The following is a 17,908-nucleotide window of genomic DNA, read 5'->3' on the forward strand; positions in this document are numbered from 1 at the left end:
GGGATATAAAACAGGGAGTGCGTTACAGGGAGGAAAGGTGATAATTCACTTTGCAGGAGATAATTATGAATTATTATTAATTCCAAGCAAGATAATTATTTTGGAGCTAGGATGCTAAAATGGGTAGGCAAAGATTCTTGAAGATGTACCTTGAATATCTGATGTCTATCCTAAACAAGCCACTTTCTATAGTATCTCTGTGAAAACATACACACAGAGGAAAATAACCAGCGAAACTCCATTCTCATTCTGATGATTTTTTATTCATGAGGTCAGTGCATTTAGGAGATTCTTTTTATTTAGATTGCTGGTATGGCTGGGACCTACTCAACTTTTTTCCCTACTAAAATCATGAAGAGGAAAGGCTGCTTAGGGGGGAGAAGACAATCAAAGCGTAAGAATGTGGCCGCACTCCATGGTGCATCCGACCCCTCCCCTTTTCAGGCCAGGGAAGAATGATCAGTCTCCAGATTCTGTTTAGCCCCTCAGCCACAGGAAAGGTTTAGAAACAAAAACAAAATAACAACCAAATAAAACAACACAACAACCACCTATCAGAAAAGAAGATTGCTGGTCCCCCCCCCCCCCACAAATAGCAGTCATTAGCCTGCTATTGAAGGAAGTAATGGAAAATTGGTGGGTTAAAGTCTAACCTTTATTAAATGGAGCTTAATGTTGTCCTTGACCTTAATACAACCCAACTTCTCGAAGGTGAAGTGGCTGTCAACTTTGGCTCAGCCATGAAGGCAAAAGTCAGTGGGGAATAAGCAGCAATATTTATTCCATTCTGAGTCAGGTGCTGATCTTGGTTCTTATTTATTTCTGGGTTAGGACCTAAGCTAACATGCAGGTCAAACCCAGTGGCGGTAGATGCACACATCTGATGGACGTAGCCAGGAGTAGCCAGGGGGCCATTGCACCTGGCAGAGTGAGCCACGAGGGCAGGGAATATGGTGCTTACTCAGCATGTCACACGTTTATGAGCTTGGTGGCATCGAGAGACATCCTGACTGCTTTGGATCAGCAGTTAACTTTAAAAAAGAAAAAAAAAAGTTCAGCAATGCTTAGCTGATCAACTTTTCTAGGGACAAGTTTTGATCAGCAAGAATGTAAAAAGGCTAAACCAGAGCTGATATGAGGGCCCTGTTGTATCTTTATCTCCATGCACAATTCGTCACGTGTCATTACCAATTTCCGAACACTTTGATTAGAACCAGTTAGGAAATTAACAAGGCCGATCTCATCTTTAAAAAGAAGCTTCAGTCTATCTTTGAGTTGATTGAGAGCAATTTGCACTATACTGGCCTGGTTCCTCCACACTGCAAACCTCTGCTCTTTCCATAGCTTGATAGCTCTGCTCTCTGAATCCTAACCTTACCCAGACTTTTAGGTGAAAGGAGTTGTACATACAATACTTTATGGTCCAAATTGGCACACATATGGCCCAAGCTGCATAAGACACACATACCTGCACACACACATATAAACATACACATACATCATGTCCACTAAATATAGCCAGATATGTGGCATCCATCAGAATTAAGTGAGATTCCCCAACCTTTGCTTCTTATTGATCCTGCTGCTTAATTTCATCCACCTACTCATGTAAAAATCCCTGACCTTGGTTTCCCAATGAACACACTGCTGGCCTCACTCTGAAATTCAGTTCCTAGTGACACGAGTGGACACAGATGGTCAGCCACTGTTTCTCCAGCAGTGACCTCTCCACAGTCCCTGGTTTGGATCTTGCCCAGATCCATACGATTAGCTCTCACATGATCAGGTCTATATTTCATCTTCACTGATCGTCACGCTCATGCCATCACTCCTCTGATCAAAAGGAGGCTTAGTACTGCAGCAAGTATTCACTCTTCTCTCAGCCTAGAGGCACCTCTGTAGTTGGGTCGACCTAGATAATTCTACTTATTTCTCTTTAGTCTTCAAAATGAAAGCTTCATCCAGGTCAGTCTCCTTGCTGTCCTAGAAACATACTGCTGATTAGCTCAACATATATTTTCTGGGCATCTGCTACCTGCCTGCTGAGTGCTGAACATCAAAGATATGAAGGAAACCTTGGAGGAACTAATATTTCTAACGACATATACTGCTTTTTAGGCTTCAAGTGCCTTCTTCCTTACCTTCCATCAATCCAAATTCTCACCATTTCCAAGAACTATTCATGCTACTCTCTCTTTGCTTAACTTTTATTTTCTTTCTAATAGACAGTGGGCTCTATGAGGGAAATGCCTATTATTTATTCATCCTTTTATCCTCAGGTCATAGTACTTACCAGGTGATAGTTAATAAAAGAATGAATAAAGGAATGAAGGAAGGAAGGAAGGAAGAAAAATAAAGGAAGGAAGAAATGGTTTTTTCATCTTCTTCAACCTTCACATAACTTCTCTCTTAATACTTTTGACATTGTTAATGTGTATCACATACCCACCTCTGCTCTGGAAATACCTTTCAATAGTATCTCTGCTTGTTTTATGAGTGCTGGCCATTCACTTGAATTAGATGATATGGCTGTTGAGGTCAGGATCCATTTTTGATGTTTAATTTGTTTTCCCCCAAGTACCTATAGCACTGCTTCACATTATTGATGCTTAATTAACATTGGTTGATTGACTTAATAGCCTGCTACTTAGCAGTAGAAATAAATTAAGATACAACTATAAGAAGTATTGGCACATGTATCTTCAAATTGAAGTTAGAATTAAGCTCATATTCTGAATGGTTGAGTTCACCCTAATATGTGTCACATCAAGCTAAAGTTTTCAATTCAGTGAAAATATGAAATAAAGCTTTTGTTTAATAATAAATAAAAATAAATCACTGATTGACTAAAGCTGTTAATTTTAAATTGGTAATTGCGTGTCAGCCACACACCATGAAATAGTCGTACAACTGGCTGAATTATATGACATCAGTGAGCGTGCTGCATGCAACCATTTCCCAGGACTGATTTTTTTTTTCACTGAATGTACCCTGATATAGCAAGACAATAGTCTGCCTGTATAGACCTCGGCATTTCTTTTAAGTATTCATTAACTTTGGTGTATTCAAAAATGTCTACTTAGGAATAATATCTCACTATTCACATCAGAATGTATTAAAGTTTAAAGGCACTTGATTTAAATGTAATCATACATTTCTAAAGTGTGTGTATGCAAGTTTGCATAATCATTATACACAGGCATATCAAACTATCTGACACTGAACCAAGCATTGTAACAATCAGCAAAGTATCCAAGGGAGATGATACGATCCCTTATAAAACCACAGGAAAATCACCATTTCATGAATAAGAAGAAAATATCTCTGTTAAAAACACTAATTTGAGTTGGAAGATGAATTGCTGATTCAGCAAATCCATCCGTTCACTTATTCTGACTAATTCTGAAAAATACATTGAACTGGTATGTATAAAACACTGTATTAGGTACCATAAAACAGGGGGCTGAAGGTGACTGTATTAATTGCATGTGGGAAAATCTAGAAATTGGTAGGATTTCATGAATACGCATGCCCATAAAGGTCTCCTTTGGGGTTTCTTCTCTTTATTTATTAAAAAAAAACTTTTTTAACGTCTTTATTGGAATAGGACATTTGTACATTTTGACAGTAGTGAACTTTGCCTAATCACCTTTTGTGGACTTTAATATCAGATAAGTATTCGGAGCACATTTCTCCTGGGGGAAATGGACTGGAGAAGGTCAGGAGGGTTTCCCATCCATCAGGAAAACAGATGCCAGAACACTTGTCATTGCCATACAGAGAACAACTGGCCTAATTCTCCCTGTCCTTTCTGATGGGGAGAATAGATGCTTTCAATGTCCCCTCCTCATAGCAAGATGAACAAAACCAGGCAACCCTATTAGGCGTGACGTAGGAAGGAAAAAGAAAGAGCTGGGACAAGGGGAAGATAGTTGCTTCCAATTCATATTTGCAGGTAAACATCTGAAATTATTTCTGTGTAACCGGCCCTTTGTAATCGGCACATGAATAATCAAATAAAATGAAAATCACCACCACTGGGTTTCTGGAAGCTGCTGGAGGCCTTAACTCATCATGTTCTTAACTTTGGTCATGTCTGATGATGTTTTGTGTCCATCCTGAATTTTCACCACTTTCTGTGTTTGAGGATAATTGTGAAGATGACTTGGAACAGTCACCTCAGAGTTGTTTATGACTCTGGGAAATATCCACTAAGGAGAGAGGGATTTAACTGGGTACTTTTGATTGGAAGAGAGAAAGAAAATCCTCCAAAAAATTCATGAATTCTAATGGAGGAAAAGGTACCTGACATGGTGCAGAGTTATATTAAATTTAATTGTTCCGTTTCCAGCCAAACAAGAAGGTAGACAAGAATAATAACTTGAGGGGAAATTTCAAAGTCATTAATTTATTCTACAGATGAGTATTGGGTACCTTTTATGTGCAAGTGCTCTGCACATAAACACAAAAGTGAGCACAACACTGTCTTTGCCCTTTAGGAGTTTATAAAGTTGATGAGCACATGGAAGAAACAGATACATAAACAACTGATTATAATTCAGCATTCACAAGGCTGTGTGATCATGGGGTGCAAGAATAATGCTGTATTATACAAAATGTTTTGGAGTTGAATACATACACATGTATGTATACATACATCTCTATCTGTGTATCAATAACAGAAAATTTGGAAATAAGTGGCCCTATTTTAGTGGACATTTTACTGATTCACATAACTAAGTCATAGGTATTGCTTTACAAAAGATAAATCACAGATTAGTATCCAGTTGTCTATAAGAATTCATTACTTTTAAACAATGAGAACGATTTATTTCCTTCTTATTAAGATCAGGTCAATGGTTTCACATAGCATAATTCTAGGCAGCCAGAGAACTGAACAGAATTGCTTTGGAATATGAATTTGCTTAGGTACCTCTGCATTATGCATGACCTTAACTATCTTCCCTAGAGGTAAGGTCTAAGATGGAGACAGAATCTGGCAAGAGAAGTTGAGAATACAGATCACTGCAGATTGTTTGTGGAGGAGGAAACCGGCTAGATAAGTTTTGTCCTTAACAGTTAGTAATATTTTGCAGCCACGTATGCTCACTGCTACCAATGTTGACAATATAAATAGCTCTATCAATACTCCTGTCAAACTGAAACATTCATATTTGTTCTACACATCATTAGAGAAAGGTGTAGTAGAAAATGAACTGTGAGAAGTTGGTAAAGAACACACCAGAAAGATGTAAGTCTTATTCCAAAATTCAATCTTCGGGAATACTGAGTTACAGAGAAACCACAATGTTTTTCAGGTTGTACAGAGACTTTATTCAGAGGATGTCGGACATAAGTATTACTGAATTTGTGCCATTGTTTCTATAAACTATGAAATGACTGAAAACGTATATGGATTAATGCGAACCATCTATTGTGCTTATGTGACATAAACACATTTTGCCATAATAATACATAGCAAATGTTCTCCTAGCTTAAGAATGGAAACTAATTTTAAATCTGATTTACATTTACAACATTTACATTTACAACAAAGAAGGGAAATTAAGTGGCTAATCTGGATGCGGAATCGTTGCCTGATATACAAATGTAGTTCAACTGAAAAATGGGTTTGGGATATGGCTAAATAATAACAACAGTTTTCTTAGTCCTGCACTTTGCTGGAATGGATCAGAATATAAAAGATCAGAAGTGTATCTTTTTTCTTTAACAATTACTGAACGAGGGTAGGCAGATTTAGTCCCAAACCCGTCAGTGTAGTAATGTTGAAGTTAAATCACAGTGTTCTAGAGAACAGCATAATTACTGGAAGCCACAAAAACTGGGTCAACTTAATACTTTGGTTGGTTGACATGCCTTCACATTTTGGACAAACTAATCTTGGAATCCCAGCTGTTGGGAGCATCTGTTGTAGAGATATAGCGACAGAAAAGCAATATGTCATCTTTACCAGCTAAAAGATGAAGAATGCGATATTAGTCTATTTCTTTGCACAGATTGTCATAAAATCCCAATATTCCTCTGCGGGTTAATTGTTTACTAACTTTTCACGAAAATCAACCTTTAAAGCTCTCAATTATTTAATAAGTAAAATTCAGCAAATAACAGACTTTTTTTGGGTCAGTGATCATTTTAGTTTCAATCTCTTCCTTATTGACTAGATAATTATTATCCAGATTCATATGTCATCAACTTTGCCAACAAACAAGCTGAACAGAGAAAGAACCTTCTCACACTGATAGAGAGTTAACAGAGATTCTCCTGATCTCCAAAAGAAAGGTGTTTTATAGGCATCAGCTCAGTAGAAATCAAGAGCAATTTACTAACATGAACTCACTTTCCAAATATTTATTATTAGAAGCTAAATGCAGTTGTTCAAGTTAGGTAGTTGTTAAACCTACAGTCCCTGCCAGAAATTAAATAGAACAGATTTTGTAAAACGGAACTACTTTAATCTTATGTGCAAACCTAAATCAACCTACGTGATCAGAGAATATTTTTGTATGTCACAGAAACCCAATTAAATTAATTGTTTAAAACATTGAATTATTTCAGGAAGTTGACCAGACTTGTAATCAGTGCTGAAACTTTTCTAACACTTAATTAACTAAGAAAAGTGGTACACAAAATTATGTTTCCAATTCATTTAATAGCACAGTCTCTAAAGGCATTTCTAATTAGCTACATTTTCTTTGGAGTTACTCAACTTTTCAAAGTTAGATAAAGATTTGAAAATAATGTTAAATGGTTATGACTTTGGTGAATTTTTTTAAATAAGGGATTTCCATCTCTTAACAAAGGGATATTTGTAATAGAAAGTGGTTGCTAAGGAACGTCAATAACAATTGTTATATAACAATCAAACTTGGTTATTGTTTGCAAATAGAGTAAAATTATATTAGGAGAAGAGAGTTAGAAGTAACTTTTCTGAGTGGGAAAGATTTTCCTTGTAATTGTGATAAATTTATCAGAGCATTTATATGCTTTCTAGAAATAGTGGGTTCTGGAAGAAACTCAGAAATTGTATGAAAGGAGGTAAAGAGGAAGATGCAGATCATTATTACCCTACCCTAACCAAAAAACCCTGGGAAACTGAGAAGGCACTCCTGCATCAACTGGAAAAAAAAATCAGGCAGACTTTTTCCTACCAAGGTATTCCCAAGTGAATGACTGAAGGTGAGCCAGCATCCATGCAGACTCCTACTGGAATACTGGCCATCCCTCACAAGCACTGGAATTTCCTATTTCTTTCAAATGTTGATAATAAGCACTCTACCCACTTTCTTTGGTGCCTATTCGAAACTTTCACCGCTCTCCTCAGCCTGTGCTCTCTGCCCTCTTCTGAACATGGTTCTGCTTTTATGATAAAAGAAGTCATGCAGGTTAATATCTAAAATATAAAAAGAACTCACATAATTCAATAGCCAAAAACAAAACAGAACACATAATTAAAGATAGGCGGAGGAACCGAACAGACATTTTTCCAAAGAACACACAAAAAGGTGCTCGACATCATTAATCATCAGGGAAATGCAAAGCAAAACCACAATGAGAGACACCTCACACCTGTTAGAACAGCTGTCATCAAACAACTAGTAGATAACAAGTGCCGGCCAGGAGGTGGAGAAAAGGGAACCCATGTGCACGGTTGGCGGGAATATAAATTGGTGCAGCCATTATGGAAAACAGGATGAGGGTTCCTCCAAAAATTAAAAACAGAACCACCTTATAATCCAGCAATTCCACTCCTGGGTATATATTGCAAAGAAACAAAATCACTGTCTCAAAGAGATACCTGCACCACCATGTTCATTGCAGCATTATTTATAATAGTTAAGATATGGAAACAACCTAAGTGTGCATCGACAAATGCATGAATAAAGAAAATGTGATGTGTATATATATATATATATATATATACACATATATATTGTGTGTGTGTGTGTGTGTGTGTGTATATATATATTATTCAGCCATAAAAAAGAAGGAAATTCTGCTGTTTGCACCAACATGGATGGGTCTTGAGGGCATTATGCTAAGTGAAATAAGTCAGACAAAGAAAGACAGATACCATGATCTCACTTACACACAGAATAGAAAAAATACAAACTCAGGGCTTCCCTGGTGGCGCAGTGGTTGGCAGTCTGCCTGCCGATGCAGGGGATGTGGGTTCGTGCCCCGGTCCGGGAAGACCCCACATGCCATGGAGCAGCTGGGCCCGTGAGCCATGGCCTCTGAGCCTGCGCGTCCGGAGCCTGTGCTCCGCAATGGGAGAGGCTGCAACAGTGAGAGGCCCGCGTAACGCAAAAAAAAAAAAAAAAAAAAAAAAAAATAACAAACTCATAGAAACAGAGAATAGATCGGTTGTTGCCAGAGCTGAGGAGGGGGAGACAAAATGGGTGAAGGGGGTCAAAAGGTACAAACTTCCAGTTATGAGATAAGTAAGTCCTAGGGATGTAATGTAAAACATGGTGACTATAGTCAACAACACTGTACTGTATATTTGAAAGTTGCTAAGAGAATGAGTCTCAAAGTTTTCATCCTAAGAAAAGAAAATTGTAATCCTATGAGTTGATGGATGTTTAAATATATTGTGGTGATTATATATACGTATAAAATCATTTTGTTGTACACCTTACACTAATGCAGTGTTATATGTCAGTTATAGCTCAATAAACCTGGAGAAAAATATTTCAAGCAAAGAACAAAGAAGCCATCCAGGCCCACGCACCCTCACAAAAGTAAAAGCCATTTTTACACCTTCCCTGTGGTCTCAGCTGAGGAGCACACTTCTGCCCAGGACTCGTCCTCCACCTGCCTGCTTGAATTGATCATCTTCTCTTCTTTGCAAGGACCTTGTTCTATCAGTAATAGCCTCTCAGTCTCTTAGCCTCTTACGTGGCCTTTGGAGTGATAAACACAGTCAATTTCACGACCTTTAAAACAAAACAAGTAAGCAACTAACACACACACACACACACACACGACCTATGTCAGCTAAAGTGTTCCTGTCTAAAGGGTCACCTCATCTTCTTTCTCACATTGTTAACTTCTATTCACATTTATATCTCAGGAATTACTTCTGGAGATCCCATCCTGACCACCAGACTCCCACTTCATCCTGTGTATAATCCTAAATTGCACTGTCATTGCCACTGGTGTCTCCAGAGCCCTGAATAGGTCATGGAGCCCTCGCAGCCGTGGGCGGGTCACCTATGTTTCCCCAGCACGTGGCACAGTAACCCAGGCAGAACAAGGGCTCAGTAACACCCCAACAAGGGCTCAGTAACACTCAGTAACACCCACCCACCCACTCAGTAACACCCACCAAATGCTTCACCATAGACCTCAACTCACCATGTTTCCTACTCTCTCCCACTTTCCCATCATAAAAAGTTTCTGTATTTAAAATGTTGATCTGAAGTCACATTAGCAGAGTCAACCTTTTCCCACCTGTCTCTCTCCATCCCTATCACAACATTTTAACTATTTATTAACATATTTTTATCTACCACTAGACTCTGAGCTCTAGGACCTAATGATCTGACTTATCTTCCCTTCTGGAGCACCTGTGGATATAGAAGTTCTCACAAGTTATCTAAAAGGAGGGAGGGAAGGAGAGGGGCGATTGGAGCCACAGGAGGAGGGTGAGGTGTGGGAGTGTGTTTGCATAACACAATAAGGTGAAAATTATGAAAACAAAAGATACCCAGTTCCAAAACTCTCCCTCGACTGAATAAAAAATGGCAATCATTTGTCAAAAAGTTTACTGTATGTTTATTTAAATGAAATACAAGTTCTATATCTACCCAAACTCTTTCAAATTCACATTCTGAATTTATGATCTACCCCATTTCCCCATTTATCTCAAGGAGTAGTATTGATCCTCATAATAAGATTATATAATTTACATATCTTAAAAAAGAAAACATACAGCAATAATATTAAAGTAATACAATGCATTGGCCTGGGCTTTTCCAGGTCATGGGGCATTGTCACACAGGTAAATCATTTATCTTAGGACCACACTAAGAGCTAAACAGAACAGGTGCTGTTATTTTCACTTTACAGTTGAAAAAAATTGAACTTCAGAGAGGTTAAGAGGTATGCACGCCTTGGAGCTATGAATAAATTGAAGAAGAAGGTGACAGTACAAGGAAGAAATATTAGATTTGCTCTTTTGAAAATGATGCAGTGGGAGAAATGCAATCTTAATCAGCAACAACAAATACTTATTCAGCATTTACCTCATGGAGCCCAGCTCTGTCTTTCCTGTGATAGAAATTTTATCAAAAGAAAGAGCAGGTATCACTTCACAGCGCTTCAGACAGCAATTTTTTTGAGAGGCCTGCGCCTTTCAAATAATTTACTACCCAAACACTTTTAAATTTAGGGTGGCAGGAAAAGTAATCGTTAACTATTTAACATCTAATACAGCTAGCATACTACAGCAGTTTCTTGGTTTAACATATGATTCAGTAAAGCGTTTCCTTCTGTGTGTGTGTGTGTGTGTGTGTGTGTGTGTGTGTGTGTGTGTGAGATGTGCATATACTTCAAAAGGTTCTTGGATAATGAATATGCATTGATTCAGGAAAAACACACTGTCCCCTCTCACCCAGAGAGAGAAACCTTGATTTTCTCCTGTCTTATTCTGCCCACCTACAGTTCCTATCACCATGTTGGCTTCTTTGGTTTATGTGTCTTTGCTAGTTATTTTTTCAGATGCTTTTATGTGGCCATTCTCCTGCCAATTTTAGAGCCACCTGGAGTAACATCTTTTTTTTTTTTTTTTTTTTTTTTTGCGGCACGCGGGCCTCTCACTGTTGTGGCCTCTCCTGTTGCGGAGCACAGGCTCCGGACGCGCAGGCTCAGCGGCCATGGTACACGGTCCCAGCCGCTCCGTGGCATGTGGGATCTTCCCGGACCGGGGCACGAACCTGTGTCCCCTGCATCGGCAGGCGGACTCTCAAGCACTGTGCCACCAGGGAAGCCCAGCGCTACATCTTTTTTTAAAAAATAATAGAACCCATGAACAAGAAGGATTTAAGAGATCTTTGTGTCCGCTGCCATATAAATGTTAACGCTTTTTCAAGTGTGTCCAGAACTTACACGCTGGGTTGCACCAATGAAGATACTTGTTGCATCTAAGGAGTAGATTATGGATGATTATTGACTTATTTTCTAAAAAATAATTTTAATGGTTTATATTACCTTGGCAATAAATAAGGAAAAGTATTGATATTATAGAGTCTTGCAATTGTGGCATCCTTGCTTTGATGACATTTCTTGGAGATATTTATTCTTTGACTGCATTATATATATATATAATATATATAATGTATATGTTATATATAGAAACTATTTGAGAGCAAATAGGTTTTCACGTCAAGTAAATGTCATCAGGAATAAAATTTTCATTTTATCATTTGCCCCTGAGGAAAAATGTAACCTATTTATCCACAATCTGTATTATGACTGCGTTCCGACTTGTTTTCATAAAAAGCAGAGATTTTTTTTTTTTTTAAACATTCTTGCTTTACTTTTCAGGACTAGACACGGAGAGGCAGGCTATGTAAAAAAAAATTAAAAACTTACCCACTCTTCCTCATCGTAGTCCGAATGATGCGGTATGGAGTCCTGCCTTCTCATCGGCGGGGGTGGGTCCTGGGAACTGCTCTCCTCTGTGCTGTTCTTAGGAGAGGGCGGCTTCTTAAGGACACCTCCTGGCCTGGCAGTGTAAAGTGCTAAAAGGGCACTTCTGACCAGCTGATCCTTGAAGGCATGTACGAAAAGCTCTGTCTGGAAAGAAATTGACAGGGGTTCAGCACAGAGCCTTGAAAAGGTCAGTGGCAGATCTGCTGTCACTTAAGTGGTGTGGATGGTGGAAAAAGTGCAGGCAACAGAGAGAGAAAATGATGCTTACGTATCAATGGAAAATAGTTTGGTTTGGGTTTCTGCCAAGGCCTTGAGTTCTATTCTAAAGTTAATGCTGAGGTTCTATATGCATTGTAAACACCATCTGTCTCCTCATCCCACTCTCTTTTAGTTCCAGATCCTGTCTTTGGAGATGTAGTTCCCTGGGGATTATCATTTGAACACCATCTCCCTGCTGTGCCTTTCAAGTAATTCCAAATACACCTTTAAAGAAAATGTGATCAGACTATGTTTATTTTGTATTTTAAACACAGTTAAAGGCTAAAGAATGACATATCTCTTCAAAAAAAAAAAAAAAATAGAGGCAGGAGACCTTTTTTTCTTTTTAGCATCATGGACAGATTTCAGCAGTAGAGCTGACATAAGCAGTCTTCCCCATGAAAACATTTGGCTTTTATTCCCCATTACTACCCTCTAAACTGTCTCCTCCACCAAATGGTTTCGGTAGTGTTCAGTGTTAACGAGCTTACTATGCAACTTGTCATGTAGGTTTTACAAGCTGGTGGTAAATACCTAGTAAGTACTATCGTAATGATGGCTTTCCAACAATAAAGAACTTTACAGCTGTACTCTGCAATTTCCTGATGAAATGTTTAATGGCTTCACCCTGTTATACACTGCAGGGTGCAGTAATTGATTTTCTGTATTATAGTACACTTAACATACACGGGGCCTACCAATCTGTTTAGAGAAGTAACTCAAGCACTGACCTACATTGTTAACATATTTATGCTTTGTAATCTGTTGGGAAGGGGCCCTTTAACCCATTGCACTATTTTGAATCACAGATCACTTACTGAGACACTCCTGGATATAAGGCTGTCTTCACCAATGCTGTAACTCAAGGTAAACATTTATTGGTGCTCTCTCAATATGTAGTCAGTAGTGCCATGCTCAATAATTGTTACTAAATTGTCTCTGAATCTCCCTGTTGTGAGTGTGGACAGTTACAGAAGACCAGTTAAACCAAGTTCAAAATAAGCAACTAATTAATAAGACCCTGTCATATCTGAATAGTTATATCTTTGCAGTGGATCGTGAAATTCTAGAGCTAGAAGGGAGTTGAGTGGACCTCTTCACTAACCAGATAAAAAAACTACCAAAAAAGTGTGATGATCTGTTCTAGGGCAGACTGCTGATTGGCAGCACAAAGGGAACAGAGTCAAAGTTTTCTAACAAATTCAGCAGTATTTCCCCTTACTCCACACCATCCACCATGACCCTCAGCCTCGGTCCTTCTGTCCTTCTTCCCCTGCTTCTCTAACTCTGGCTCCCCATCTGTTCTGAACATCTACCAGCTCTCATAGTTAATTGTGTCCACAATTGCTGATGTTAACTCTCTGCCCTGTGAAATTTTAATGGATGTTTTAAACACTCTTTTAATCTGTTAGTCATATTGAAGGCACTTTGAAGGTAAGTAGACAAGAAATATGGTAAAAAGAGGCTATATTAGAATAAGAGGTTGGAAAATAATTTTATAATAACTAAGAAAATAAAAATAAGGCAGAGCTCTTTTCATTAAAAGAACGGATGAAAAAGTTGGCTAGACAGTACAAGTCAGTACAGTTATAGCAAATGGGGAAACATGCTGTTTACATAATTTTCCAGACAGCACGGATGTGTCTGTCAATGTGAATTTAAATATTAAAAATGTGAATTTACTTCCACTCAGCTTGACCTAACTATTTCTTTCTTGATAGATTCTTCTTGATAAATTCTTTTGATTTATTTTTGGAGCAAAACAGATTGACTTCTTTGACTTCCTGCTACTACAGCTCCAGTCTCCATAACACTCACTAATTACTATGTAGCTGAATACTATTCAAACCCAATGAAATTTCCTATGGTTCTTGTAATCACCACTATCTTCCCATAGCATGCACACACAGAGTTTCCTCTTCATTTACTCAAATCTCATTTGGGTTGATTTAGCACCAAAGACATGGGAGATAATACAGTAGATTCTTGCAGTTTTACAACCTAGAATTTTGGGGGAGGGTCGCTGAATATAATGCACAAAATATTAAACACAATAAAAGCTGATCTTCTACTTTGTGTGTATACTGAAACATGTATCTGACTCCTTGGAAACTCTCTGGATCACCCAGATCCTGTGCATAGAATCGTATTCTGTTAGAAAATAGCAAAATATTCCATTGCAATTTCCATCATGACCTGGAAAAAATCTTAATTTTCTTGACTGGTATTACTTGGTAAAGGTAGACCAATAGAGACCCAGGTGTTTTACCGTCAAAATAAATCAGCTTGAAGAGATTAAGGTAGTCACACAATCCCAACACATCTGTATGTTGCTGTTCTTACAACTGAGATAATACCAGGGAAGTTACGCATCAGGGAAGGAGGTGACCATGTCTCTCTGAGCTGCCTATTGACTCAGAGTTCCGAAAGCCTTTTTCCTTTTCTTACTTAGCTCCAACTATAATAATGAAAGAAGAAAGGCTGACTAAATATTATTGTAAGGGTGGGCAAAGCAATTAATTTAAATTATCAGTGTAAGATATAGTAAAAAAGCATAAACTCTGAACCCAAGGCAGATCTATTTCATTAGTTCTATATTCAAAAAAGAAAAAGAAAATGTTTTCTTGCCTTTCTGCCATTTGTCCAATTCATACGCTCATACAAGTATCCTTCAAAGTAACACACAGAATTATCTGCAAGTACAAAACTACTAAATATTACTTCTCCTGGGGATACATTTCCTAGTTTCCTGAATACTAATGCCAGGGGAATAGTTAGAATATGTTCATTTAAAAACACTCTTTTAAACTAGAGAACTCAACAAATTAAGCAAAGTCCCATTCTATTTAGAATTTCCTTAGAGTCACTGAAAAAATTCAAGGCCATGCCTAATCTCATCTGCAATACAAAATACCATAAACAAGTAATTATCATTTTAGTAGTCATGTATATGGAAAAAAAAAGAATCCTGCTTATTTTAAAGTTTGATATGCTTTAATTATTTCATAGTGTTATACTTGACATTAGTACCTTGATATGTGTTTAACATTCCCTAAAGCAAAGAACATTGAACTTTCAGCCAGGAGAGTTACCTGACATCTGGGCAGCTTATATAAATTATCCACTTGACCTTGGCTAAATCACATAACAACTTTTCCCCAGTATGTACAAAATTACAACGCCTATCTGTGAAACCCTTATGGGAGTTCATTGAAAACTGTACTCTTCTATTTATGCTTCTCTTTCTTGACTGACCTTTTCAGTTTCTGCTGTTGACTCATAATCCCCTGCTCACTCAAAATGTGGTAAGTGGACCCCAAGGGGCCTTAAACCACATTCTTAAAAGCATTTTTCCATTGGTGATGTAACCGCTTCTTCCATAACTTCAAGTCTCATTTTTTATTATGCCAAGGTCTTCAAAATCCATTTCTGCTTATCTCCTGAATCAGCATGGTCAAGGGTTTCCATCTGCAAGCTTTTTGAAAAGTCCCAGCCCGATCTCAAGTTTTTCAAATAAATGTTTTCTTCCCTGTTTTCCATCTGAGTGGTATCATTACTACTCAGCAACTCTGAGTCCAAACGTCTGGATCATTTTCAGTAATATTTATTTTCTGGGTTAGTGATCAATTTCTAGTAGTTAGATATTTTCAATAATTTCAAAGATTGACCCTTATGTTATATCCCCACAGCTAATCCTAGTTAATATCCTTTCTGCATTCCATGTTGATATTTCCATAGTTTTCTTACTGGTTGATTTACTTTTCTTTAGCTCTTCTTTTTTCAGGATGTTATCCAAGGTCACCAACACTAAAATATTGACTTCTGGGTCCCATCTCAGAACTACTGAATCAGAATTTGTATTTTATCAAGCTCCCCCAAAGCATTACTGATATTGTGATGCTCAATAATTCAAATCTCTCTGTCCTTACTCAGCCTAGTTATGGCTCTGAGGATGATCTTCAGAAAGCAAGCCTCCAGGCCTTCCGCCCTTAACAACCTTCTCAGTACCTACAGAACAGACCTTCTCTTGGGTACATAACTAGGAGTGAGATGGATAGCTCATATATAAATCTTTTAACTTTATGAGACACTGATGAACTGTTTTTCAAACTGCCAACAATTGTGTACCCATTAGTGATAGATGAAAGTTCCAGTTATTCCATATCCTTCCTAACTTTTCCTATGCTCAGCCCTTTCGATTTTAGCTATTCCAGTGGGCGGTTAGTGGTACCTCATTTTAGTTTAAATTTGCATTTCCCTAATAACAAATAACGATGAGTATCTTTTCATGTGCTTATTTGCCATCTGTCTTTTTGATAAACTGTCTTTTCAATTCTTTTGCTCATTTTTAATTGTTTTATCATTCAGTTGTAAGAATATACATTCTGACACAAGTCCTTTGTCAGATACCTATTTTACGCATATTTTCTTCTAGTCTATGACTTGCCTTTTCAATTTCTTAATAGTGTCTTCTGAAAACTTTAATGAAAGTTTTTAATTTTGAAAGTTTTTAATTTTGAAGAAGTCTTACATATCATTTTTTTTTTGGTTCATGTTTTTTGTGTTCTAAGAAATCTTTGCCTAACCCAAGATGACAAAAATTTTCTCCTATATTCTATTCTAGATGTTTATTTATTTATCTGTTTGTTTTTTTCTTTTAGCTTATATATTAAGGTCTATGATCCATTTTTAATCAATTTTATATAAGTGTAAGGTAAACATAAGGAAAGGTTTATTCTGCATATGGATATCCAATTGTTCCTGCACTATATGTTAAAAAGATATCCTTTCCCCAATGAATTTCTTTTGCACTTTTGTCTAAATTTATTAAACACATATGTATGGGTCTATTTCTAGATTCTGCATTCTATTCTGTTGCTCTATATATCTGTGCTTACACTAATATGTTACAAACCATGCAATGAATATTATTTTTGTTTTAAAGAGTAAATATGTTTAAGTAAATTAAACTTTTGATTTTTAAAATTCTGTCCATATACATACCATTTCTGGCACTCTTTATTCTTTTGTGTAGATCCAAATTTTCCATGGTGTCATTTCCTTCTGTATAAAGGATCATTTCCTTTAAAATGTGTCATAGTACAAGTCTGGTATGAAATCTCACAGTTTTTGTCTAAAATGATCTTTATTTCACCTTTATTTTTGAGGGACATCTTCTCTAGATATGGAATTGTAACTTTTTATGTACGTCCGTATTTTGAAGATGTTACTCCATTATCTTCTGGTTTGCATAGTGTCTAATAAGAAGTCTTTTACAATTCTCATTTGTGTTCCTCTGCACATGTGCCTTTTTTTTCTTTTTATTTTCTGGTTGTTCACAATTTTCTCTTTACCTCTGTTTCTCAGCAATTTAATACCTGTGTTTCTTTCTTTTTTTAATATTTACTCTGCTGGAGTACATTTTGCTTCTTGGATCTGTAGTTTCATCAAATTTTGAAAATTTTGGTCATCATTTCTGTAAATATTTTTCTGTCCCCCTCTTCTTTTATTCTAGGACTCTAATTATATGTATGTTAGATATCTTGGTATTGTTCTGTAAGTCATTCATGCTCTGTTTTATCATTTTCAGTTATTTTTCTCTTTGTGCTTCATTTAATTATTTTCTAATACTATGTTTGCAAGTTCACTATCTATTCTTCTGAAGTGACCAATCTGCTAATTCCATCCAGTGCATATTTTTATTTCAGAAATTATATTTTGCTTTTCTTTGAGTTCTATGTGATTCTTTTTTTAATTTTCCTTTTTTTTCCTCATCCTTTTTATATGTTTCTTTGCTTTCATAAGTATGTGAGCATATTTATAAGTGCCATGTTAAGGTTCTTGTCTACTAACTGCATCACCTCTGTCATTTCGGGGTCTGCTTCTATTGCTTAATTTTTCTTCTAGTTACAGGTTATACTTTCCTGCTTCTTTGCATGCTTGGTATATGCTTGTTGAATGCCGGGGGCATTTT

General features: G+C 37.1%; 1 protein-coding gene across 5 annotated transcripts in view; it reads right to left on the reverse strand.

Moving 5' to 3' along the window:
* Nucleotides 1-17,908, reverse strand: part of INPP4B (inositol polyphosphate-4-phosphatase type II B) — a 487,644-nt gene that overhangs the window by 111,633 nt on the left and 358,103 nt on the right. For all 5 annotated transcript variants that reach the window (XM_060012086.1, XM_060012084.1, XM_060012085.1 and 2 more), the window contains one exon: nucleotides 11,617-11,820. In XM_060012086.1, coding sequence (XP_059868069.1) covers nucleotides 11,617-11,820 — 204 coding nt within the window. The remainder of the gene's footprint in view (nucleotides 1-11,616; nucleotides 11,821-17,908) is intronic.

Source organism: Delphinus delphis, chromosome 5 (assembly GCF_949987515.2).
Source record: "Delphinus delphis chromosome 5, mDelDel1.2, whole genome shotgun sequence".
NCBI classification, from domain to species: domain Eukaryota; kingdom Metazoa; phylum Chordata; class Mammalia; order Artiodactyla; family Delphinidae; genus Delphinus; species Delphinus delphis.